A 25,922-nucleotide genomic window follows, 5' to 3' on the forward strand; every position below is an offset into this window, starting at 1 on the left:
GATTGGTTGTTCAGTGTCGACGTCACTCTTTTATGTGCACGCGCGTGTGGAGTAATCATAGCTTAAGGATCAAAGCCTGAGTTGACAGAGAAAGTTGATGAGCTGCGTCATGGTACCAATAAAGCCTGATTGCATCGGTTTGGTTTTGTCGACTCAAAACCAATCCTGTAACCCCGAGTTTGTTCAACTACCATCATGGTACAGGCCCCTGGTAAGGATGCCCCCGGAGCGCCTCCCTAGGGAGGTGTTTCAGGCACGTCCAGCTGGGAGGTGGCCTCGGGGAAGACCCAGGATTAGGTGTAGAGATTACATCTCCACACTGGCCTGGGAACGCCTCGGGGTCCCCCAGTCAGAGCTGGTTAATGTGGCTCGGGATAGGGAAGTTTGGGGCCCCCTGCTGGAGCAGCTGCCCCCGCGACCCGACTTCGGATAAGCGGTTGAAGATGGATGGATGGATGGGTTTGGGTGGCATTCACCCTTTCCATCTTGAGCTTTTAATATTTTAAAAATTATTATTTTTGCAGGTACCATATTAATCAATCTTACTGGCTGTTTTATAGATTGCCTAATATATTATGTTTATATTTTCAAAGATATTTTTTGCTATGGCTATGGTGAAGATTCCTCTATCGGCCACCGGAGGTCTCCATCACCTGAGTGAGACTTAAATAGTGGGAGTAAATCAGGAACAGGTAAGCAGGTAATCCATCAGTACAGGGATTATGGGAAATGGAGTTCCAGGTGGAAAGTCAATACTCTGGTGATGGAGACCTCCAGTGGCCGATAGAGGAATCTTCACCAGCGTTCGTGACAGGGTAAATGAAAAGCAATTAAATTTGAAATAAAATACAACACTCTGCCTGCTGAAAATCTACATTTAGATTCTCAAATAAATTATTTATAATGAAGAGTCGATTTTGTGGATTTCTACGATTTAATTTGTAAAGTGTGCTTTAAGAGACAAGGGCTGTTATTTGGCATTCTCATTTAAAATTAATGGAAACATCAAAGCTACTTAATTGAAAAAAAAAAATGAAAAGCTGCCTCTTAATTATTATTTAATTATATAATTAACTTATTTCTCCACAGAAATATATATACACCTGTACTTCTGTTGCACGTGCACAAGTCGAACTAAGATAGTGTTAATAGTGACCAAAGGAGACACAGGTCACCCTAATCCCGACAACACACGAAACAAATACTTGTAACATAAAAAACATACTGTAAATAATACTGGAAAAGAGCGTTTTTTTTCTAGTCCAGTTGGAGCTGGTGCCGCCAGTGGACGCTGGTGTTTGTAAAGTTCAGCGTGAGTATCAGCTCATGAGACTGATGCTGGAGCACGGGCAGGTGATGGAGGCGCTGCAGAGATACCCACAATGCCCTGCTGACATCAAACAGTGGGCGCTCTCTGTCTTCGCTTAAACACTTGATCAAATACAGTACTCAAATCCTGTGCAGTCATTATCTGTTTTGGTCCTTCCTCAATTTTCAATAGCTGTGTATAACATAATGTTGTAAGTTGCTCTGGATAAAAGTGTCTGCCAAATGCATAAATGTAAATGTATTAATCTTAAATGAGTGTTTCATGGAAATGCAAGCAAAACATTTTCAACTCCCTGAAAGATATTACTGAAATAAAGAGATATCTCACCGGTCTCTGTGACAGCTCTAGACAAATATGACGGTTTCTGCCAGCCAATCATTTTGCACGCTCTCATAGTAGTTGCAACGAATTATTGTGGCTTAATGCCATTTTTATGCCATGTTGTTCATAACAGTTGTAAGTTGAGGGCACTATTTTGCTGCGGTTGTTTTTAACAACCGTTTCTGCTTGTGTCGGTCTCAATAAAACCTATTTGGAAAAAGGGGCGTGGCTAATACAATGGCTTAGTTTGTGGAAATTCTAGAACGGCTAAAATCGCTTACAAGACCTTTTTTTTCTGCACTTTTTCTGCCTGTTTTAACCTTTAGCGCTTTACACTGTGTCCCATTCACACACACACACACACACACACACTTCAATGACGGCAGAGCTGCCATGCAAGGTGCTAGCCTGCCATTGGGAGCAACTTGGGGTTCAGTGTCTTGCCCAAGGACACTTCGGCATGTGGAGTCATGTGGGCCGGGAATCGAACTGCAAACCCTGCGATTAGTGGCCGACCCGCTCTACCACCTCAGCCACAACCGCCCCTTTAACGAATACCCTATTTAAAGTTTGTATTTATAAAAACATGTTAATCGGGTCTGGGTATTTCAGCGAGTATTGACGCTGACTATCACCCCTGGAGTCGCGAGATTGAATCCAGGCCGTGCTGAGTGACTCCAGTCAGGTCTCCTAAGCAACCAAATTGGCCCGGATGCTAGGGCGAGTATAGTCACACGGGGTAACCTCCTCGTGGTCGCGATTAGTGGTTCTCGCTCTCAATGGGGCTTGTGGTGAGTTGTGTGTGGATCGTGGAGAGTAGCATGATCTGTCTCCGCGGACTGACGGTCTCAGACGCGGAGGCAACTGAGACTGGTCCTCCACCACCTGGACTGAGGCGAGTAACAGCGCCACCACGAGGACCTACCAAGTAGTGGGAATTGGGCGTTCCATATTGGGAGAAAAGTGGATAAAATTTAAAATAAAAACATGTTAAATCACATGAGTCATGAGTGAATTTGGACCGGCAGTCATCGATACTAAAAGTTTTATAAAATACACAACAGTACAACCCTAAGGAATAATTTCTTTATAAAGGACAGTTTTTGATTAGTGACACAGAGAAAGATCAGAACAACATCATGCTATTCTAATAATTAAAAACCAACAATAATATATTTACATTATTCATTTCCTGTATGTTGTGTGGGAATTATGGGTTGATTTGAAAGCTTTTACAAGCAATAATCACATTGCACACAACAGTTGGTTTGTCTGTGAACACATTCAGGGCAATAACAACTGCGGTCTGTTTTCACAGTACTGAGAGCGTCACATTATTCATGAAATAAATAAAGAGGTTCAGACTCCATATGCTACAGTTGCAATTTCTGCTGCATGTTGGTTGCATAATTGCTTTAAGTGAGCAGAATCCTGCCTCCCTGAATACTGCTGTAGTGTTTCACAAAGAAAGAGACAGAAGTTATTTATAGATTTCACAGCCCTGGAAAACACGATTGTGTGTGCAAACAGTGTCATTATTCTTTTCACTGATGTTCACTTATAATGTTTGCCAAAGGTCAAACAGTCATGATTTAGCAAGTGCTTTTTTTGTATTTATTTACATGTTTTTAAAGTTGCAGTTTTCTTCATTGAACTCTCTTGAAGTTCTAGAAAAGGTTAATATTGCATGATGTGACCCCTTTAAATGTTTAGATGAGAAAGCGAGACAGATTATTCAGTAGAGATCGAGAAATGAACCAGACATGTGAAAGGCAGCAACACTGTTCCTGTGTGTTTATCGGATGAAAGCAGAATAAATCCAAATGAGGTATAGCTGTTTAGGGAGGTTTATGGTTATTTCAGCGGCATTTTAAAAAAACCGTGTATGAGATTCAGCAGCTGTACGGCAGACATTCAGAAGTGTGTCGTATTGGCATCAGGGCTGAGTGGCATTTCAAACTGATCCGAGAATGCCTTTTAATGTGATTCCTGAATTTGAATTGAGTTACGAAACAGGATGCAGAATTCGACTTTGAAGTAGAATTATAATGGAATAAAACGTAAATGCAGTCAGTGTAGTTTTGAAAAAATACATTTCCCCCATATTTAACCACAACACAATATACACTCACCTAAAGGATTATTAGGAACACCATACTAATACTGTGTTTGACCCCCTTTCGCCTTCAGAACTGCCTTAATTCTACGTGGCATTGATTCAACAAGGTGCTGAAAGCATTCTTTAGAAATGTTGGCCCATATTGATTGGATAGCATCTTGCAGTTGATGGAGATTTGTGGGATGCACATCCAGGGCACGAAGCTCCCGTTCCACCACATCCCAAAGATGCTCTATTGGGTTGAGATCTGGTGACTGTGGGGGCCATTTTAGTACAGTGAACTCATTGTCATGTTCAAGAAACCAATTTGAAATGATTCGAGCTTTGTGACATGGTGCATTATCCTGCTGGAAGTAGCCATCAGAGGATGGGTACATGGTGGCCATAAAGGGATGGACATGGTCAGAAACAATGCTCAGGTAGGCCGTGGCATTTAAACGATGCCCAATTGGCACTAAGGGGCCTAAAGTGTGCCAAGAAAACATCCCCCACACCATTACACCACCACCACCAGCCTGCACAGTGGTAACAACGCATGATGGATCCATGTTCTCATTCTGTTTACGCCAAATTCTGACTCGACCATCTGAATGTCTCAACAGAAATCGAGACTCATCAGACCAGGCGACATTTTTCCAGTCTTCAACTGTCCAATTTTGGTGAGTTCTTGCAAATTGTAGCCTCTTTTTCCTATTTGTAGTGGAGATGAGTGGTACCCGGTGGGGTCTTCTGCTGTTGTAGCCCATCCGCCTCAAGGTTGTGCGTGTTGTGGCTTCACAAATGCTTTGCTGCATACCTCGGTTGTAACGAGTGGTTATTTCAGGCAAAGTTGCTCTTCTATCAGCTTGAATCAGTCGGCCCATTCTCCTCTGACCTCTAGCATCAACAAGGCATTTTCGCCCACAGGACTGCCGCATACTGGATGTTTTTCCCTTTTCACACCATTCTTTGTAAACCCTAGAAATGGTTGTGTGTGAAAATCCCAGTAACTGAGCAGATTGTGAAATACTCAGACCGGCCCGTCTGGCACCAACAACCATGCCACGCTCAAAATTGCTTAAATCACCTTTCTTTCCCATTCTGACATTCAGTTTGGAGTTCAGGAGAATGTCTTGACCAGGACCACACCCCTAAATGCATTGAAGCAACTGCCATGTGATTGGTTGATTAGATAATTGCATTAATGAGAAATTGAACAGGTGTTCCTAATAATCCTTTAGGTGAGTGTATATATATATATAGTATATACACACACACACACAAAAAGTATTTTAGCCTATTTTGAAGATTTACGCATATACATTTCATAAATGTCCATCAAATTGAATTGTCATCTTTAACAAAAATGTATCAAACTTAAAATATGTAAGTTCTAATAAAGATTACTCAATTCAATTAGATGGAAATTTCTAAATCTAAAATCTTTTTACATTTTTGTGCGAATATAATATATATATATATATATAAATATATAATTAATTCACTTTATTTGAACTCTCATTTACTCCGATCCAAGATCTAATTGAATCGATACATGCAAGTTTTTATGTTAATATTTATTTGTATAAAAACCATTTGAAAATAAATACTCCATGTCTTCATGGGTATATTTAGTGAACATTTATGATGTCAATATTTATACATATTACAAATGACATCATTGTATTAATAGTTTGAATTTGTCAAATTTCTTTGAATTGCAGTTCATTAAACTCTTGGTGTCGTTCCAATTCAACATCCTGTACGGCGTAACAAATTCAATTCAAATTCACACACATGACTCTTAAATTCAGAATTTTGCCCAACCCTGATTGGCACAACTGTAATGATTTGCAGAAACAAACGCAGTTCAGAAGAGTTTTGCCCTTTTTACACTAAAATCACATGAATATATATATATATATTTTAGTTTCAGTTGTATGTTTAAAAAGGTCTTTCCTTTATGCATATGAAAGTTTTGGTGCAAACATGTGTAGAAATATCCACTACGTGTTTTAACTCCTCGAGTCGTGAGTTCCTCAGTGCGTGTGTTCGTTTGAAACATTTCTTCTCTTGTTTTGCACGTCAGAAGTCTTTGAAGTCAGCTGTCTCTCACACGCTGCATTACGATTGGCTGAGAGAACAGTATCATAGGCTGGACTCTTTGGGGGGGAAATCCAGGTTGGTAACCATGGTGACGACGGAGAGGATGTCGTCAGGGTCGATGAGGTTGGTGTTGCGTTGCATTGAGATGATGCGTTCCTCCACGCAGCCGGCGGACAGACGCGCCTCGGCTTCATGGTCCCAACACTCTTCTATCGTCTCACAAAGCGTCGCCAGACCCTGAAATATTACACGCAGACATGTTTAAATAAATCAGTTCATAAATCATGCCTGAGATTATGAACATGCTTCTGTATGGCATTTTTATAATTGAATGCAAAGTTCTTCCATTTTCAAATGATATCAGCCATTTAATTTAATAGTTAAAAGAATTACATGAATTTGAGAATTACATATTTACTAGTTAAAATGTTAATACCTCGATATCAGCAATGGAATTACTACTAATTTTGGAATATCAGTAATTACAGTACAATTGCAGTAGTAAAAAAAAAAGTTAATTCTTGATATCAAAAATGGCATCACTCAAATACACAATCTTGATATATTTTTAATTATTTAATCTAGTAAAAATTGTAATTCTGGATTACAATTGGATCCACCACCACTCCTCTGTTACTAGTATTGACAATCACATTACAGAAATTTATGTTAATTAATTCATTAATAAATGACAGATCATTGCGAAATTCTTCTAGTGAAAATGAAGTTACAGAATCAAAATTACAGCTTTTACTAGTTGATATTCCATTTTTGATCTCAATAATCTGTATTCGGTGATGTTTTAACTAGTACAAATGTATTTACTGATATCAAGAATATGAATTGTCACTAGCAGTAATTCCATTGCATACATCAAGATTTAGTATTTTAACTAGTAAAAATTTAATTGTAGATATATATAATTAATATTCATTATAATTCTACTTAATAATAATAACAAAAGTGCTTGTAATAATTTCATGTTGAATTTAACATGTAAAAAATGCAGAAATGTTTGAGTGCGTGTTAGCTTTAATATGTAAACATTATTATCTCAGTATAAAAGCTACCGTATGTTTGAGCCAGTGTTCTCGAAATGCTGGTCTGAGTTTCTTGTGCACTACGACTTCCTGCATTTCCTCGAGTGACGGATGAATCCCCGCCTCCTCTTCAAACGGCAGACAGAACTCGTCCACTGGACCTGCGACACAAAAACACGGATCACACCTGAACGAACACACACACATACACACTCATGACAGTACACTGAGGCGTGGTGTTTGTTACCGTCGGCCGCTGTACAACGCGTGGCGAGTTCCCACAGCACCAGACCTACAGCGTACATGTCGATTCTGAGAAACGCACCGCGCTGGAAACTAATCGCCCCTTCTAACACTTCTGGAGCCATGTAGCGCCACGTGCCCACCTTTAAAACACAACAACACACTGACTATCACCAACATCCTCATCAACTTTGAATAAGCTCAAATATAAGATTATATATCCAGCTCTGGATAAAGTTTTGATGACAACTATTATTCTAAATATCTATTGCAATGCTTAAAATACCACTACAACTCTATATCGCAACAAAAGGTTACACTTAAAACGTTCAAGTCCCCGTATACATGAGTCGGGCATGAGAGGTGTCATTTGAAAGCTTAGAATATGAGCTTTCCACAGATAACCATTAATTCTGCATTAATGTTACTTCAAATAATAAAATAAGGCCTTAAATCATCCACGTCACAAATAAGCGCCACCTAGATGACATGTGGTAGAAATATTCATATGAATATAAAAGTCATTAAAATAGCACTTAAATAGACAAATCATACATCAAATGAAAACTCTCATTCTCAGGGATGTGACTGTGCAGTCTAATTTACTGCTCTAATATCACAGTATTAAAAACATTTTTAAAACAATCAAAGAGAAATATGATATTTATAAGACATCTGTTTTGTGCACCGAATACCTTAGGCAGGTCTTTCAAAAATGAGCCATTGTTTATTTGTGTTAGAGCGCCACCTACATTTCTGATCGGCATTTTGTGATGGAAGGTTTTTAAGAGGAAACATTTTGTTTCTAGTACTTGCTGCCATCTAGTGGAATAAAATAAGACTTTTTGTGGGGAGATGGGGTGAGCAGAACCACAATGACATGTGTACAAAATTAAGACACAAACATTAAAAAAGTTTTATTTTTTATTCCATTCATCATAAGATTGTAAACATATACAATGATATTTATGAATAATTGGGTCTTTTTTGTTGCCTATAACAACGTGGCATTTCAAACATAAATATGTGTAAGCTATAATTAACTTGGGCTGGACGATATGGGCTACAAAAATGAATACATGTGTGTAACACAGTTGAAGGATGGGCAAGGAGGAGGCGAGAACCGGCTCGTCAACATAAATTATATTTTAATGAGAAACTTAAACTCAAAAACACATAAACAAACACACATGACGGACATGTCCGTAATTCTCTCTCTCTCGAACCATCGACACCGGCCGCCTTTATCCCTCGCGCGCCTCATCAGGCTGATTGGGGACCGGGCGCGCGATATTCCGACCGGCCCCGCCCCCCTCCGCTCCACACTCCTCCCGGCGTTATCTCAGGCGGGGTGCCACCGGCATGACGTACACCCCCTATCCCTGGGGCGGGGTGTATCTTGCGTCCGCGTGGTCATCCCCGCCTTCCTCGCCCTGGGAGGAGACAGGAGGGAAGACAACAACAACAAAACAAAATAGGTGCGGGAAAAGGCCAACACGGTGCGACAGGGAGAGAGAGAGAGAGAGAAAAAGCTCACTCACCGGTTCTCTGATGTACCGTCGCGTGGTCCTCGAACACTCCTCCACACTCAGGCGGACGACAGCCGCTCCAACACCGGGCGAACAGGAGTGAAACCGCCGACCCCCAGCGGGTAGAACGCGCCTCCGCTTTTCTGGCGGCAAATGGGGACACTCCTCCGCCCCTGGCAGCGGCTCTACTGCTCCGGGCGGTCGGAGAGTTTCTTCCCTCCTCCCCTCGCGGACAGCGGTCTTCCCTCGACCCCTCCGCGTCTCTGGGGACGGCAGGGCACTCCTCCGCCCCGGCAGCGGCTCCCTCGCTCCAGGCGGTCGGGGTATCCAGTCCCCACTTGCCCCGCGGACGACGGCCGTACCCCGCATCCGGGCGGTCGGGCTACTCCGTCACCCGGCAGATGGCAGCGGCGCTCCCCTGGGTGGACGGCAGTGTCGAGGACTCTGCGACGGGCATCCCTCCTCCTTCCCGGGTTTCAGCACCAATGTAACACAGTTGAAGGATGGGCAAGGAGGAGGTGAGAACCGGCTTGTCAACATAAATTATATTTTAATGAGAAACTTAAACTCAAAAACACATAAACAAACACACATGATGGACATGTCCGTAATTCTCTCTCTCTCGAACCATCGACACCGGCCGCCTTTATCCCTCGCGCGCCTCATCAGGCTGATTGGGGACCGGGCGCGCGATATTCCGACCGGCCCCGCGCCCCCTCCGCTCCACAATGTGATTTATTTTTTTTGTTTTTTACTTTTAAACTAAATTAATAAAAGAAAAACATTCACCAAAATTATAATATAACAAAATTGAAATAACCACAAAACAGTAATAATAATTAAAAAAAATATTACCTATATTAAAAATTGTGAATGAACAGTTTATTTAGTTTATTATTATAATATGATACTGAATTATTATTATTTTGGGGACTTGTTTTATACAATAGTAATATAGCATATGGATGCACTTACAGCCGTGCATGTGGATGAAACATTACAGCCGCGCATGTGGATGCCCTTAGTGCTGCGCATGTGGATGCCCATACAGCCGCGCATGTGGATGCACATACAGCCGCGCATGTGGATGCACATACAGCCGCGCATGTGGATGAAACATTACAGCCACGCATGTGGATGCCCTTACAGCCGTGCATGTGGATGAAACATTACAGCCACGCATGTGGATGCCCTTACAGCCGTGCATGTGGATGAAACATTACAGCCACGCATGTGGATGCCCTTACAGCCGTGCATGTGGATGTCACATTACAGCCACGCATGTGGATGCCCTTACAGCCGTGCATGTGGATGTCCTTACAGCCGCGCATATGGATGCACTTACAGCCGATTTGCAGCTAGTTTCGTATTTTTTGTACGAATATTTATGCATCGCGATATACACCATATACCAAAATCTATAACGATTGAGACGTATATCCACCACAATATATATTGTCATAACTCCCAGCCCTATGTGTCCTCTATCATTATCATCATTATTCTACAATATATTCCTTTATCACATGAGTGAACAGCGTATTGTTAGAGAAGTTGTCTTTGTGCTTTTTTGCTTTGCTGAGTGAAACGACTTTCAAAACAACAGTCTTCCTCACCTGTCCGTGTGTGTCACCTGTCGATTTTCCTGCTTCAAATTTGAGCGCCAGGCCGAAGTCAGCGATACAGGCGGTTAAATCACTCTTCAACAACACATTCTTACTCTTGATATCCCTGAGAGCGAGAGAGAGAGAGAGAGAGAGAGAGAGAGGAGAGCATTAACCATATATGTCAACCAATAAGAGAAGACCAATAGATGACAATTGACAACAAAGCCAATAGGATCGTACCTGTGTGCAATGGCAGGTTTGTGTCCATCCTTCAGGTTGGGTACGTCCTCGTGTAAATACGCTAACCCGCGCACAAACGTCTGCGAGATCAGACACAGCTCATTCCAGGACACTACATTCGCCTTCAGGAAATCTGTTAGCGAGCCCTGAATAAACACACACGTAAACGACAAGAACACACCGTGATGTTTCTGTCCAAGTTGAATTAAACGATGCAACATACTACAAAACGGTTACGATTGCATTAAATTTCAGACTTATACAATGTTTAATGCCCAGTACGGAGTAGGCATGACTTTCCATTCCGAACACAGCTAATGATGATTACTTCTATTGCTTTTAAAAAACAATGTGTGTGTATTTCTGTACCTTCTCATGATAAGTAGTGATTAGCCAGAGTTCAATATCGACTCCACTCCCTCGTTTTTCTGCTCCGATGAAATGCAGGATGTTTTCATGTTTCATTCCAGTCGTACTATAAATCTCATATTCGTTCTGCCACGACTGCTTATTCTGAGAAAGATTGCAAACAAACGTGTACATTTGCATTTATTAAAGGAATAGTTCTGGCTCTAAAATCTGACCGGATGAGCCACATTCAAGGTTGTTGCAAAATAGCTGCTATTTGCTCACTCATTACTGCACATCTGTTTAATTATGTTGGCTTGGGGTTTTTCAAAATCCTTAAAGGAATACCAACATGTCTGACTAACTCCTCCTAGAGCTTTCAAGCTACATCCATCAAACTTGGCACAGACCTTCAGACTATTCTGTTCCTCACCCCTGTGTTGTTATAACCCTATATGACTTTCTTTAGTAACTTTGATTTTAAACATTACTGGTACCTGAACCGGGAAGACTTTGACAGCCACGTGTCCGTTCAGTAGTTGTGCCTTCCAAACGCAGCCGAAGCGTCCTCTAGCCTTCACCTCCAGCAGCTGCAGCGGCTTCTGGTCCAGTAACGGGGAGGGAGGCGTAAGACCAGGATCCTTAACACAAGAAAAATTCATCACAGATTAATACTGTATATTATTAATGTATATGTTTCATTTGATGCAGTTTGCTGATACTCGAGAAAACCTATGCAACAACCCTGACCAAATTCAAATAATAAATAATGATGCAGGAGAAATGAGAAATGTCTCCATGCGAGGTGAAATGAAAGAATACAGTGCAACAGAAGAAAAGATGGATGCATATACAAAAACAGCAAGATGTGTCACAATAAAGAGGAAAACTAAAGAAAGCAGATGACCATGAGAGATTTTCCTGAGTGAATAAAGCTCTTACCTCTATCATGATATGAAAGGTGTGCTAGCAAAAGAGCAAGAGAGTGAATTTACTGTTTCTAGCCACAGCGGAACACACAAACTATGGTGTAATTATGAGAAAGATCAAAACCATCTCAAAATGATAATGAGAAATATTGATATGGTGTCTGTGCACACAAATGGAGTGATTCCATACTGCATGAGCTGGTTTGGACACACACACACACACACACTGACATAAAGCTCCATACAATCAAACCAAGAAATTGTTTGCATTGTCAAGCCAACAAAATGTTACGTTTTTAACACTCTAGGTTTTGAATAATTTCTAATGGTACTGAATGAGCATATTAGATTGTCAGCCTTACTGTGACAAGGAGGAGCGTGGGGCCTGGCTGTGAGTGCACACGTCCGGCCCCCAATCGGGCTAATCAGCCGAGTATAGGGATAAAGCAGAGCCGGATGCGGCAGTTCGGGAGAGAGAGAGCACACGCAGCTGCCGTGTGCATTTATGTTTGTGTCTTTTTAAGTTTTCATTAAACATTATTTTGATGGTTCGCCTGGATCCCGTTTCCTCCTTGCCCATCTAACCCTGTTGCATTGGTGCCGAAACCCGGGGAAGAGGAGGGATGCACTGTCGAAGAGTCCTCGCCACTGCCGTCCACCCAAAGGAGCTGCTGCGGCCGTCAGCCAGGGGGACGGAGGATTCGCTGCCGTCCACCTGGACGTGGAGGAACTGACGCCGTCTGCAAGGGGAGGACAGAACGCGGAGGGGCGTACCATCGCCAGGGGTCAGAGGACTCGCTGCGGTCCGCCCAGGGAGGAGTGGCTGTCGTCTGCCAGAGGATGGAGGAGTGGTCGAGGACCAGGCGACGGTGTGTCGGGGAACCGGCGAGCAATAATTTTCTTCTCTCTCTCTCTCTCTCTCTCTCTCTCTCACTGTCGCTCCCCCTCGCTCTTTCCCTCTCCCCTTTTCTCCCTCCCAGGTCTCGGAAGGTGGGGAAAGCCTGCCGGCAGGCATGGCAGGATGGGCAATTCCCCCACCCCCTCTTCGGAAAGGAGGGAGGGGTGTGACGAGCAGGAGAGCCGGGCCGTGAGTACCTAATCGGGCTAATCAGCAGAGGAGAGGGATAAATCCAAGCCGGATGCGGCAGTTCGAGAGAGCCACAAGCAGCTGCCATGTGTGTTTATGTTTGTGTTTTCATTAAACATAATTTTGATGGTTGGTCTGGTTCCCGCCTTCTCCTTGACCATCCAAACCCTGTTGCATTGGTGCCGTATCCCGGGTAGGAGGAGGGATGCCCTGTCATATAGTCCTCGCCACTGCCATCCGCCCAAAGGAGCTGCTGCGGCCGTCAGCCGGGAGACGGAGGATTCGCCGCAATCCACCTGGATGTGGAGGAACGAACGTCGTCCGCAAGGGGAGGACAGAACACGGAGGGGCGTACCATCTGCCAGGGGTCAGAGGACTTGCTGCGGTCCGCCCAGGGAGGAGTGGCTGTCGTCTGCCAGAGGGTGGAGGAGTGGTCGAGGACCAGGCGACAGTGTGTCTGGGAACCGGCGAGCAATAATTTTCTCTCTCTCTCTCTCTCTCTCTCTCTCGCTGTCGCTCCCCCTCGCTCTTTCCCTCTCCCCTTTTCTCCCTCCCAGGTCTCGGAAGGTGGGGAAAGCCTGCCGGCAGGCATGGCAGGATGGGCAATTCCCCCACCCCCTCTTCGGAAAGGAGGGAGGGGTGTGACGAGCAGGAGAGCCGGGCCGTGAGTACCTAATCGGGCTAATCAGCAGAGGAGAGGGATAAATCCAAGCCGGATGCGGCAGTTCGAGAGAGCCACAAGCAGCTGCCATGTGTGTTTATGTTTGTGTTTTCATTAAACATAATTTTGATGGTTGGTCTGGTTCCCGCCTTCTCCTTGACCATCCAAACCCTGTTGCATTGGTGCCGTATCCCGGGTAGGAGGAGGGATGCCCTGTCATATAGTCCTCGCCACTGCCATCCGCCCAAAGGAGCTGCTGCGGCCGTCAGCCGGGAGACAGAGGATTCGCCGCAATCCACCTGGATGTGGAGGAACGAACGTCGTCCGCAAGGGGAGGACAGAACACGGAGGGGCGTACCATCTGCCAGGGGTCAGAGGACTTGCTGCGGTCCGCCCAGGGAGGTGTGGCTGTCGTCTGCCAGAGGGTGGAGGAGTGGTCGAGGACCAGGCGACAGTGTGTCTGGGAACCGGCGAGCAATCATTTTCTCTCTGTCTCTCTCACTCACTGTCGCTCCCCCTCACTCATTCCCTCTCCCCTTTTCTCCCTCACAGGTCTCGGAAGGTGGAGAAAGCCTGCCGGCAGGCATGGCAGGATGGGCAATTCCCCCACCCCCTCTTCGGAAAGGAGGGTCCCCGGCCTGAGGAAAATAAGGGAAGAGTGTGACGAGCAGGAGGGCCGGGCCGTGAGTACCTAATCGGGCCAATCAGCCGAGGAGAGGGATAAATCCAAGCCGGATGCGGCAGTTCAAGAGAGAGAGAGAGAGAGAGAGAGAGAGAGCCACACGCAGCTGCCGTGTGTGTTTATGTTTGTGTTCTCCTCCTTGCCATCCAAACCCCGTCACACTTACATATACTGTACAGTATATACTGTATATCATTTCTTTTTAAATGCTCACACTCAAAACATATTCATTCATCGATTAAGAAGGTTGAAAACACAGTGTTTGTCGATACCTGTGATGGGACGAGCAAAGGCGGGTAAGACAGCCTAAGATGACGATACATCCAGAACGAGATGAAAAGAACGACAGCGACGGCCATGACAGGGATCAGGGAGAACAGTAGTGTGTGAAATAACTCCGGCTGTGGGCTCACAGGGTTTGATGTGGCTGTAGAGAGACAATGTTATCATTACATCTTCATTTACACAGTAATGAATTTACACAGAACCTCAAAACGTAGATATGAGCTACTTAAATCGTTTGGATCTAGGGAAATTGACTGACTAGAAAGTGATCACTGTGTGTGGAACTTGCATGAAGCCCAACAATTCAGTATTTAATGTTGCTTTAAAAAGTTGCTTTATTGTTGATAAATAGGTGCATTTTCATCATCTATAAAACTTGAGGTACCTTGAGCTTCAATATGTTTTAAGAGAGTTTTAAAATGTGTGTTACTCACTCTCAACTGTGTCTGGACTGTGGTGAAACTTCTCATTGCACATGTTTCCCTCACAGCAACAGAAGAACACGTCAAGGTTCACTTTATGCTCCACACACTCACTACTGCAGTGACAGAAAATAAATGTGAACATCTCAGAACCCTGAGACACATGCAGAGAAACTTGTCAGAACTTTCTATTAGACCCAGCCATGCCATGAGGTCTCGTACAGGCCCACCTGCCCGTACCTGTCGTAGCAGTTGACGTCATCAAGCCAGCAGCCCTGTTTGACCAACTCGATTATTCCGGAGTGATTCTTCCACGTGGAAAAACAGTGTCGCCGTTTGTCCTTCTCTCCATAGCACAGCTCAAATCCGCTCTGGTTTGTTCCATCTTTCTCCCAGTTGGCATTATAAAACGCACACTCCTGCGTCTCTGAGCGACCGAGAATTGCTCCTGAATAACACAAACACAGAGATTTTATTATTAATGGCTTTTATTTTTAAACCCATTTTCCGCCACATACAGAACCGAGGCTCTTGCAATGTTTGAAACAAATTCTTTTGACAAAATCATTACAAAATGAACCACACAACATTTGAATGTTCTCTGACCAATCTACATCTAGGAGAACAGAACATCAAATCACCACCTACTCCATAAGACACAAGGGGCCCTATTTTAAGAGCAAAGTCATATGCACAAAGCCAATGGGCATGGCCATGAAGATTTGGTATTTTTGTGCAAGCATGTACTAAGTCTAGGTGCAAGTGGATTTGGTGAATTTGCATGTGCAGAGCGCTAATGGGCTGGGTCAAGTGCATTTTAATTCTGAGGTTCTTCTCCGGCACTGTCTGCATCCTGTTATCATCCTCATCATTATAACCACTCACAGGTGACTCGAATAATGTTGATCATCTCCTAACAAGCCCACATGTCAAGGTCTGGGTAGATTAGATGGTAAGCAAACAATCAGTTCTCATAGTCAACGCATTGAATGCAGGAGAAATGGGCAGGAGTAAAGACCTGAGCGACTTTGACAAGGGCCAAATTGTTATGGCGAGATGGGGCTAGTGGGGAGCTCCTGGTCAGCGGTCCGAGAAGGGACATGCCACAAACTGGCAACAGGGTGTTGGGCGCCCAAGCAATAGGCTCATCAATGCACGAGGGCAACGAAGGCTATCCCATCAAATTTTAATGATGGTTATGGGAGGATTGTGTCACAACACACAGTGCATCACACCCTGCACAGAGCCCAAGAGTCACTCTCAAGAGCTCACTGTGGGGCAGGAATGTTGGAAACGTGAGACAATGAGCTATCGGACATTTGTGCTGACAGATGTCTTTGACCGCTCTCAATAATTCAACACACTGAACACAGACTTCATTCACTTCAGAACACTGAACATTCACCGGATTCCACTGAAGCAAAGCACAATACCAAACATTAAAAGCCTTTATCTGGCGGCAGGGCGGAGATGGCGTGATTACAAAATAATGATAAGCTTTCACAGTAATAATAGAGTTATTTTCAAAAATCACAGGAGGAAGAAAACCACCAACGACTTATCTTTCATGTTGTCACCAGACTTTTCCTCATCATTTAATTCTTAAATGTCACTTTGATTCTTCTAAAGTCACGAGTGAGTTCAGAGGTTCATTTATGCCTACAGAAAAACTTCTTAACTCCAAACACGTATCTACAGTGTCTTTAAGATTTCGTCTTATCATATATCTTCTCAACACCTAAATTAAGATCTGCAAAATGAACATTGATTTTAAAAACGTATCTCTCCTGTGCGTGATCCACACACTGTCACCAGTAGAAGGCGCTAATCGCTCAACTTCTCACCATCCAACCAATAACGCACCGCTGGAATTACAAGGACACACCATGTGAGCTAAAATAAATCCTAAAAGTGCAAACATATTTAAACAAAGACAGGGCTATTGCAATAAAACATACACCTGGCCTCTCACTGACCAATCCAAGCAAACAGACCACAGAAACATCATCAAGAAAGCCAAAACGCACATTAGGGACATTCTGGTTCCGTTCACTCGAAATCTATGTGGCAGAAAGCACTAGATAAATAATTTTTTCTCTATTACGTTCCATCACAATATACAGATCTGAAATGTAGGTGGCGCTCTAATGCATTTTAGCCCTCACAGATGTGCTCGTCCATAGACATTCAGTATGAAGTTCAGTTCAAGCACCGCCCTCATTGTTTCATTGGATATCTCGGCCTCTGAGTGGACTACAAGCTCAATCTAAGTATCAATAGACAGCTGAGATCCTCCCCTTTGATATATACCATTGTATCATTAATAGACAGAGATCATATATCACTTTGTGAAATCTATGAACTGTGGTATTAGGGCAAGTGAATCATAATACATATGTGTTGCAGTGTGTATGTTATCGTGAAGAAAATAAGCGGTTTGCATCTCTATTAAGTGATGAGTTCATTTTTTGAGAGTTACAGATGGATCGATGTGAACGAAGAGGTGAGAGGTCTTCCAACTTCTGCCCATTATAGCTACACTGCAACAAAATTGTTTTTAGATTTGTTGTCGTTTTGACTTGTTTTCCAATATAATGTACATTTACTTGCAATTTGTTATAGAATGTTGAATACAATATCAAAAATAACATTAAAACAAGATACATTTACTTGAGAAGCAACATATAAGATATTTAGACTTGCTTTTAGAGAAAAAGTGAATAAAATACACTTATATTTAAGATACGTTCTCTTAAAGCAAGTCTGAATATCTTATATGTTGCTTCTCAAGTAAACGTATCTTGTTTTAAGGATTTTTAGACACTTTTAAAAGGAATACAAGACCAAAAACACTTGATAATAAGATTTTTTGCAGTGAATTTTTTTTTTTATTGAAAGTTGATAAATTCCTTTAATTCAATGAATTATTCAATGTCATTTTCCTCTTTATTATTAGTAATCACATTTATTACAACCTTTTAAGTCGGGACACAAGCTGAATAATCATTAAGCGCTAATGAATAATCATTGCAATAATCGCTGAATAATGGTTGGATTAGTCAATTATCAAAATAATCATTAGTTGCAGACTTAGATGGTACATGTTATAATTTTTGTAATGTATTATTTGTGATTTTTATATAGAAGGTTAAAAGGTACGTGTGATGAGGCGGAGGGCGGGAGAGAGAGAGCCACATGCAGCTGCATGTGTGCATTTGAGTTTGTGTATTTTTGTTTAAATTAAATATTACTTTGACTGTTCAGCCGGTTCCCACGTCCTCTTCCATTTTTCAAGCACAGTAGCAAAAATGGCCAGTTTATAGGGCCAGAGAAAAGGTCATGAAAAACTAAAATACGGCAATACAGAATTCCCGATTTGATTACAATTCACAAGATTTCGATACATATGTGCATATTTTAGTTATAATGTTCCTTTTGCTTACACATAAAATGTAAATCTCTCCCTGCTAATGCTGTTAATTATACAAGGGAACCTCTAACCAAGTACTTTATCAAAATATTAATTTGAGTAATTATATTTTATTAGTTTTTCATCATTTTGGTCACATATTAGCTTTTTAAAAATAAGCAAATCAATATATTTAATCAATCAATATGTTTAATAACATCATTTGTACAGGTATTTGCATTGATTTGTTAAACATGTGCTAAAACCGGTACCGTCTCTTTAAGGGAACTGGCATTTCTGTAATAGCATCTGTAAATGAGCGCATATTAACGAAAGAGACTAGAATGGCTTTATCTCATCTGTGCGATGCATGATTAGATTTAAATGTTTATTTTGTGTTGTTTTTGATCAAAAACTAGCAGTAGAAACAGAAAGGGTATTCAAAGAGACATTATTCAATGACAAATGGTCGAGTGGATCTTGTCTTTGGACTCGTATTAAACAAAGCAACTCTTACTTTCAACATGCTGTGAAAGGATCTCGCCGCTGCATACTTCACCACTATACTACACAATTAATTCACTGATGAGGGAAATTTAAACATTTACCAGCTAGTTGTCAATATACATTTTAGTCGCATTAGCGCAAAATTTGGTTGCAAATGTGAGTGATTTCCTCTTGTAGTGGAGGGTTTTGCATGGAGTAAAAGATCGATCTTGGGATTAAAGAGTTTTTGACTCATCAGTCACAGAGTTCTGCTGTCCAGCTCTGGACAGACTGGAGCCACATCTGAATGAAACATAAACCACACAACCAGTGGTTAGAAGGGCAGAGAGACGGCCCGCCCATCCGTGTGCTGTTGATGAGTCTACTACACAAACAGAAGGAAGAAACCCCAAAACAGACCGATAAGAGATTACATCTCTGTATATAAAACAAAAGATAATTTTCCTCCTCGTCAACCTCATGTATCAGGATGCATCTCACAAAAGCGGTCAACAACACGCCTAGGTCACATTGCATCCCAAAAATCTAAAGAAAAATAAGAAATTATATTTAACATTTTAGCCCCAAATGGTCATTACAGTAATGTAAAAGTCTGATTATTTTGGTGAAATTGTTCATGGTACAGTTACCTAATAGTAATATTTGAATGTACTGCAGTAAAATTAATGTATAGAGCACAACGGTCTCATTCCAGAAGAAAATCCCATTCATTTTCTCCATAATTTATAAATCTTTAAAGACAGACCTACCATGAGCTCTAAAGTTGTTAATCGATGATATATGCTTCTGTTAAAGCCATCGTTTCACATCAATTCAGCTTTAAAATATACCTAGAACACCTTTGACATGTCAATTGTCATTACATGTGTCATAACAATCAAGTCTGATGCAATTAAACTGGAAATGCAGATGGACGATGTTACAAAGGAGTATGTGATAACTGCAACACGTGTCACAGACGTTTGGGCACACAGGTCATCCTCAATGAATCAAACGATTCACCTCGGAGCTGGTTAAAACACTACGGATGAAACGAATGGGAAAAATACATCAAGACATATTACCAAGACAATATGGGGAGTAAAATGTGCATAATGGCTGTGAAAATAAAGCCACAGTGCAGAGAACTCTTAACTATATGGACTTATATTATAGGCAAACTAGCCTATAATTTATTTGATTTATTCTTTTGATTTTGTGGTGAAATATGACCATGACATTCACGCATCAAACGTTTGGTGGCTGTAGAAGGATTGGTGTGTAAGATTGATCTGTGGCTGTAACCTTGACGTAAGTCTACATGAGCGTTACAGGCTTATGTTTAAGAGGATGAGGGCCGCTCAAGACCTTCGGCCTATTTCAGGACTTAGAGAGTATAGAGCAGAGAGAGAGAGAGAGAGAGAGAGAGAGAGAGAGAGAGAAAGACAGAGAGAGAGTAAAGCACAGTGCTCACAATGCATTTAATGCATTAACGATGCAATATTCCCTTGCAAAAAAGTCAATCGTTTAGCATGGCTCCCAAATGTCACATGACATTTAAAAAAAAGGTGATGCAAGCAACACAAAGTTGAAGTTGCATCAATAGTGTCACCAAACAGAATTGCAAAAATAATGACATACAGTCCCATCCCAACCCGAAGTCATTGGCTGAACCAGATGTGAATGTTTTGAAAGCGCCACAAAGCGCAAGTATTTGCATACTTTCGGGAAGCCGAACTACTAATGTGTTACTTATAGTTGGCTGTATTTTTTAAATATAAGTATTTTCAACTAGAGGTCGATCAATTATGGGTTTTGCCGATACCAATAACTAAGGTGCTGGAGAAGGCAGATAACCGATTAATCGTCTGAAAGTTTTTTAAATGGATTTATGGAATTATTAAATATTATTTATTGTTATTAAACTCACAATAAAATTAGCTTATTGTGCAACCAAAATCCCAATAATAACCAAAAGATCTGCTGAGATTTGGTGCATAACACAGGACTTTTAACTACAAACAAGTCGGAAGTACATCAGGGACACTTATTTGGACATTCACATACAATTTATATTTCAACTGTATTTGAAGAACTTGTTTTGTTTCCAAGCAAACCAACATCATAGTTTACACAAAATCCACAACAATCGCTGTGCCAAGCTACTAAGTGAATGAAGACAAAAAACACTGTATCCGCAAAGCAACCAGCATTGTGGACGACCCCACACACCCCTCACACAAACTCTTTATCCTCCTGCCGTCTGGCAAGAGGTACCGAAGCATTCGGGCCCTCACGGCCAGACTGTGTAACAGCTTCTTCCCCCAAGCCATCAGACTCCTCAATACTCAGAGACTGGTTTGACACACACGTGTCCTGAGTTGCACTTTAATTACTGTCACTTTATAACTGTCTGCTACCTCAATAACTGCTATGTGCATAGAACACTATCTTATAGTATGTTAATTTTTAGAAACTGTCATCTTTTTGCACTACTGAGTACTGGTCGGCGCTGCACTGTGTCTATTGTCCTGTTCATTGTCAGTAATTTGTTGTACTGTCCTGTACTTTTTGCACATGTTTGCACGTGCACTTTATATAGGTATATATAGGTAGTTTATATAGGTATTTTATTTCGTTGTGTAGTCTCATGTGGTCCTGTGTTGGTCCTTTGTTGTTTTTATGTAGCACCATGGTCCTGGAGGAACGTTGTCTTGTTTTGCTGTGTACTGTACTAACTGTATATGGTTGAAACGACAATAAAAAACCACTTGACACTTGACATATGCTGTTTCATAGAGGTGGAGGTATATGGGCCCCCCTTACTATAGCTTTGATAACAAATAAAATAAAACGACACGTTGCTTTCCTGTTGCGTTTGTAAGCAACAATGAAAACTGTCAATTTCTTTATTTATTTTATATAATGTCCCAATTTGGAACGCCCAATTCCGAATGCAGTCTAAGTCCTCGTGGTGGTGTAGTGACTCGCCTCAATCCGGGTGGTGGAGGATGAATCTCAGTTACCTCTGCGTCTGAGACCACCAATCCGCATATTTTATCACGTGGCTTGTTGAGCGCATTACCGTGGAGACATAGCGTGTGTGGAGGCTTCATGCTATTCTCCGTGGCATCCACACACAACTCACCACCGAGAGTGAGAACCACATTATAGCGGTTACCCCATATGACTCTACCCTCCCTAGCAACCAGGCCGGGACTCGAGCTGGCGTGGGAGGCGGGTGCGCTAACAAGGAGGCTAAAGGCAACAGCCCCTAGCGTCAGTCGCTAGTGCACCTCTTGAGGTCAGGAGAGTGAGGTTTATACACAGTGCACAGCTATCTATCAACTGGCCACCGTTAAACTCACCCCCCCTAAACCTCACTCCCATCCAGGTCACGGCACCATTGTAACCAGCCCTGGTCGCCCCATTCCGAACGGGACTCAAACCGGTGTTTCCAGCATGGGAGGCGGGTGTGCTAACAAGGAGGCTAAAGGCTACAGCCCAAGCCGGCTCCAATTACATTTTAAAAAGTTTGAAGGAAATTTGTATGAGTTTTCTGTAAATTACACAGATATTATTTTAGAGAGAGGTCTAAACAATTAATAATATCTTAAAAAACACCGTACAGGTGTTTACTCTTTTTGCCTTTGCCGGTCTTTCTATCTTCTTGCTTCTGACCTTTTTGCTTCTTCGGCAGTACAGCTACTGAATCTCCGGTTGTCTCCGCTTCTAAAGCATTATAATAAGTATGTTCCTGTGGCAGGGCGGAGCCGGGTCATGATTCTACACACCCGGTCCCTTATCAGGCTAATCTCCGAGAGGGATAAAGGCCGACTGCGGAGGATGGTGCGAGAGAGAGAGAGAGAGAGAGAGAGAGAGAGAGATAGTGATAGTATACGGGCATGTCCGTCGTGTGTGTTTGTGTCTTTTCTCATTAAAACTGTTATTTATATCGTCAAGCCTGTTCTTGCCTCCTCCTTGCCCGTCTATATCCCTTTTACACTGGTGCCGCCATCCGGGAAGGAGGAGGGATGCTCGTCGCGGAGTCCTCAACACTGCCGTCTACCCAGGGGAGCACCGCTGCCATTCGCTGAGGGACGGGGTAGCCCGACCGCCGTTAACGGCCGCCATCCACGAGGCGAGTTGGGACTGGACTCCCCGACCACCTGGAGCGATGGCGCCCTGCCATCCCCCAGAAACGCGGAGGGGTCGAAAGAAGACCGCCGTCCGTGAGGGGAGGAGGGAAGTGACTCCCCAACCGCCTGGAGCGGTAGGGCCACTGCCAGGGGTGGACGAGTGTCCCCACGAGTGTCGCCGGGAACGCGGAGGGGCGTTCTGTTCGCCGGGGGTTGTGGGTATGACTCCGGTCTGCCCAGGGAGAAGCGGCTGCCGTCCGCCTGAGAGAGTGGAGGAGTGATCGAGGACCATGCGACGGTGTATCAGAGATCCAGCGAGTAAGTCAATTTTTTTTTAAATCTCTTTCTCCTCTCTCTCTCCCACTGCCGTTGGCCTTTTCCCTCTCTTTTAAATTTTACAGTGTTTTTGGGGGGGTACTACATTGTTTCTCATTAAAACTATTAATTATATTGTCAAGCCGGTTCTCACCTCCTCCTTGCCCGACTATATCCCTTTTACATTTCCATTGTATTCTTTTGGATCTTTGCATCACCAAACTAATGATGCAAGGATTTTCTTCTTCGAAGTTTAGTGAAACAGAGCAGACCATGTCAGTTCAACATGGCGAAACACATTAAAGGGAGTGACCCGAACCATGTATAATAAATACACTTTTTATAGAAAACTATTATGGATACAGTCTTCATCTCATGTGAGTGTACACCATTCAGATCACTTCACAAAAACACTTTTTATTTGTTAATGTGTTAAACTTTTTAAATTAGCCCCAAATTACTGAATGCACCTTTAAACTTTGTCTTTAATGGCTCAAGTCTGATTCCTGTCTATAGAGTCTGTAACCTTGAGCCGCAAACCGCTCGGATATCTTTAAAAAGAACTGTATGGTGTCTAATCTGAGAGGTCAGCTGACCAAAGCCAGCAAGATTTTCAACTGGTGGTCAGAGGTGCAGATGCCATGTTACAGACCTCACAGTGACCCTAGAACTCAGTTATATCTTACACAAGCATGTCTACCTGTTTAGATACTAAACCATTCTGGAGTTTCATCAAAGATGTTTTATTAGGCTAATTGCAAGCAAAGCTCCACCCATCTTGTTAACAATGAGCCAATAAAAATCAGGAGCTTTAATGAGCAATCCAGATACATTTCTTTAGTCTTATTAACCAGATGTGTCCGAGCAAATTTTGATTTCCAAAGTTCACAAAAAGGCAAAGCTTCCAGACTAACACATACTTTAATGTAATTATATTTAATATAAACTAATATATATATATATATATGTATATATATCGGCCGATATATTGGTCTATCACTACTCAAAATATATTGATGCAAATATATATATATATATATATATATATATATATATATATATATATATATATATATATATATATATATATATATATATTTATCAGATATAATATACATAATATTCCTTGTTGAATAGACTCAATGGTCATCTTACAGCTAGTGTTACTAGACCTTTGACCAGAACTACTTAGTCCAACACCAAAATTAACTTCTGTAACATGTTACACACAGCCACATAACAGTAATAAATCTTGAAATGAATCAGATACAGCCTGAGAAACCACATTACACACAATACATAACCAATGATGGGGTCAAAAGTGTGAGCGTGTGCGCATGTACCAGCACAGCAGGATTTAGTTATATATGCTACATAAGACACACATATATTATGTGTAATGTAGAGAGGTGTACCCACCTGATGAACAGGATACCAGGAGTATGGCCAGGGCCAGTTTGGTGTCAGTCCTCATTTTAGCACTACAACAAATCCAATCAACTCTGCAGGCTGATAATCCTCTGAAATTAATGTTTTAATTTTGCCAAAAGCATTTATTTGTGAGCAAACAGTCACAGATCAGTGTGTAAGTCTGTAAGAGAGGTTTAGTGTTGCTGAGATATGACAAATCCACAAACACAAGCTCAGTGTGTCTGTTTCTCTTTGCATAGGTGAAATAACAAACATGAATAATAAAAACATACTGTATTATAAAGGAAACTGTGGACTGTAACAGCACCCTACAAACCTATAGAACTAATCACTTTTCTCTTATGGATATTGAAAAATCTCTCATGTTCAGATGCATGTTGAAAATCCATTTTCATGATGATTCGGGCTCTGTTTTAATAAATCTGAATATTTATATAACCACTGGCATGATCTTCATTCCAGAACACACGAATATAAATCCCGCCCAGGGTTGTGAATGCATGGAAATCCAAATAAACGCCCAAAATTAAATAAAAAGAGGATTATGATGATGCCAAATAAATTATATTCCTATACGTTTTTTTTTTTTTTTTTTTTTTGCGTCCGTACGTCCAAATGATTCCAGATCGGTCTGAGAGACTAAACCAGATCCGTTGATCCCATTCCGGATGATATCAGGTTCATTCCTGACCTTTAAATGTTCTGTCTCCAGACACGCACCGAAATAATCCCTTAAATGTGCGTTCTGAACACAACATGGCGGACAGCGACGAGTGTTTTGTTTTTTCTCTCCTCCTTTCATCCACTCCTCTTTTTCATTCCATCAAAACTGTTTACCATGGGAAACGAAGTCCTTCCTCCAGAGGGCACTCAGCGGCCCAAAAATCCTAATTCTCCATTGAACGGCATTCAAACGCCAATATTTTTTCCCCTTGTAGCGGAAATGTATTCATTAAAAGTATAATCGTTTAAACCTGACAAACAAAATTATTTATACCTGACATGCACATTATATGAACCATATAAATATCTAAATGGTTAAATAAAAATACTTATCCAGATATCACAAATGACTCTGATTGGTTCGCGCTTATCAGCGCTGAGAAAAGTAACAGGTACCGAGTGACCAACACCGTTCACGGACTCCATTGTTCATAGCTGCGTCATCTTTGATTTTCGACGAGAATCAAAACGAGGCTGTTAGGGATATGGGT

The 25,922-nt window shown here is 42.1% G+C and overlaps 1 protein-coding gene across 1 annotated transcript; it reads right to left on the minus strand.

Moving 5' to 3' along the window:
- Positions 1 to 5,311: 5,311 nt before the first annotated feature.
- On the minus strand, positions 5,312 to 25,490 carry acvr2ab (activin A receptor type 2Ab). The gene is made up of 11 exons (XM_052129859.1): positions 24,697 to 25,490; positions 15,169 to 15,376; positions 14,941 to 15,044; positions 14,494 to 14,648; positions 11,360 to 11,503; positions 10,884 to 11,027; positions 10,515 to 10,660; positions 10,284 to 10,398; positions 7,143 to 7,281; positions 6,926 to 7,056; positions 5,312 to 6,092 (listed from the first exon to the last, which is right to left on the minus strand). The coding sequence occupies exons 1-11, from the start codon at positions 24,749 to 24,751 to the stop codon at positions 5,898 to 5,900; spliced, it is 1,536 nt and encodes a 511-aa protein (XP_051985819.1). The 5' UTR covers positions 24,752 to 25,490; the 3' UTR covers positions 5,312 to 5,897.
- Positions 25,491 to 25,922: the final 432 nt, after the last annotated feature.

The sequence above is a fragment of the Xyrauchen texanus genome, chromosome 7 (assembly GCF_025860055.1).
Source record: "Xyrauchen texanus isolate HMW12.3.18 chromosome 7, RBS_HiC_50CHRs, whole genome shotgun sequence".
NCBI lineage: Eukaryota > Metazoa > Chordata > Actinopteri > Cypriniformes > Catostomidae > Xyrauchen > Xyrauchen texanus.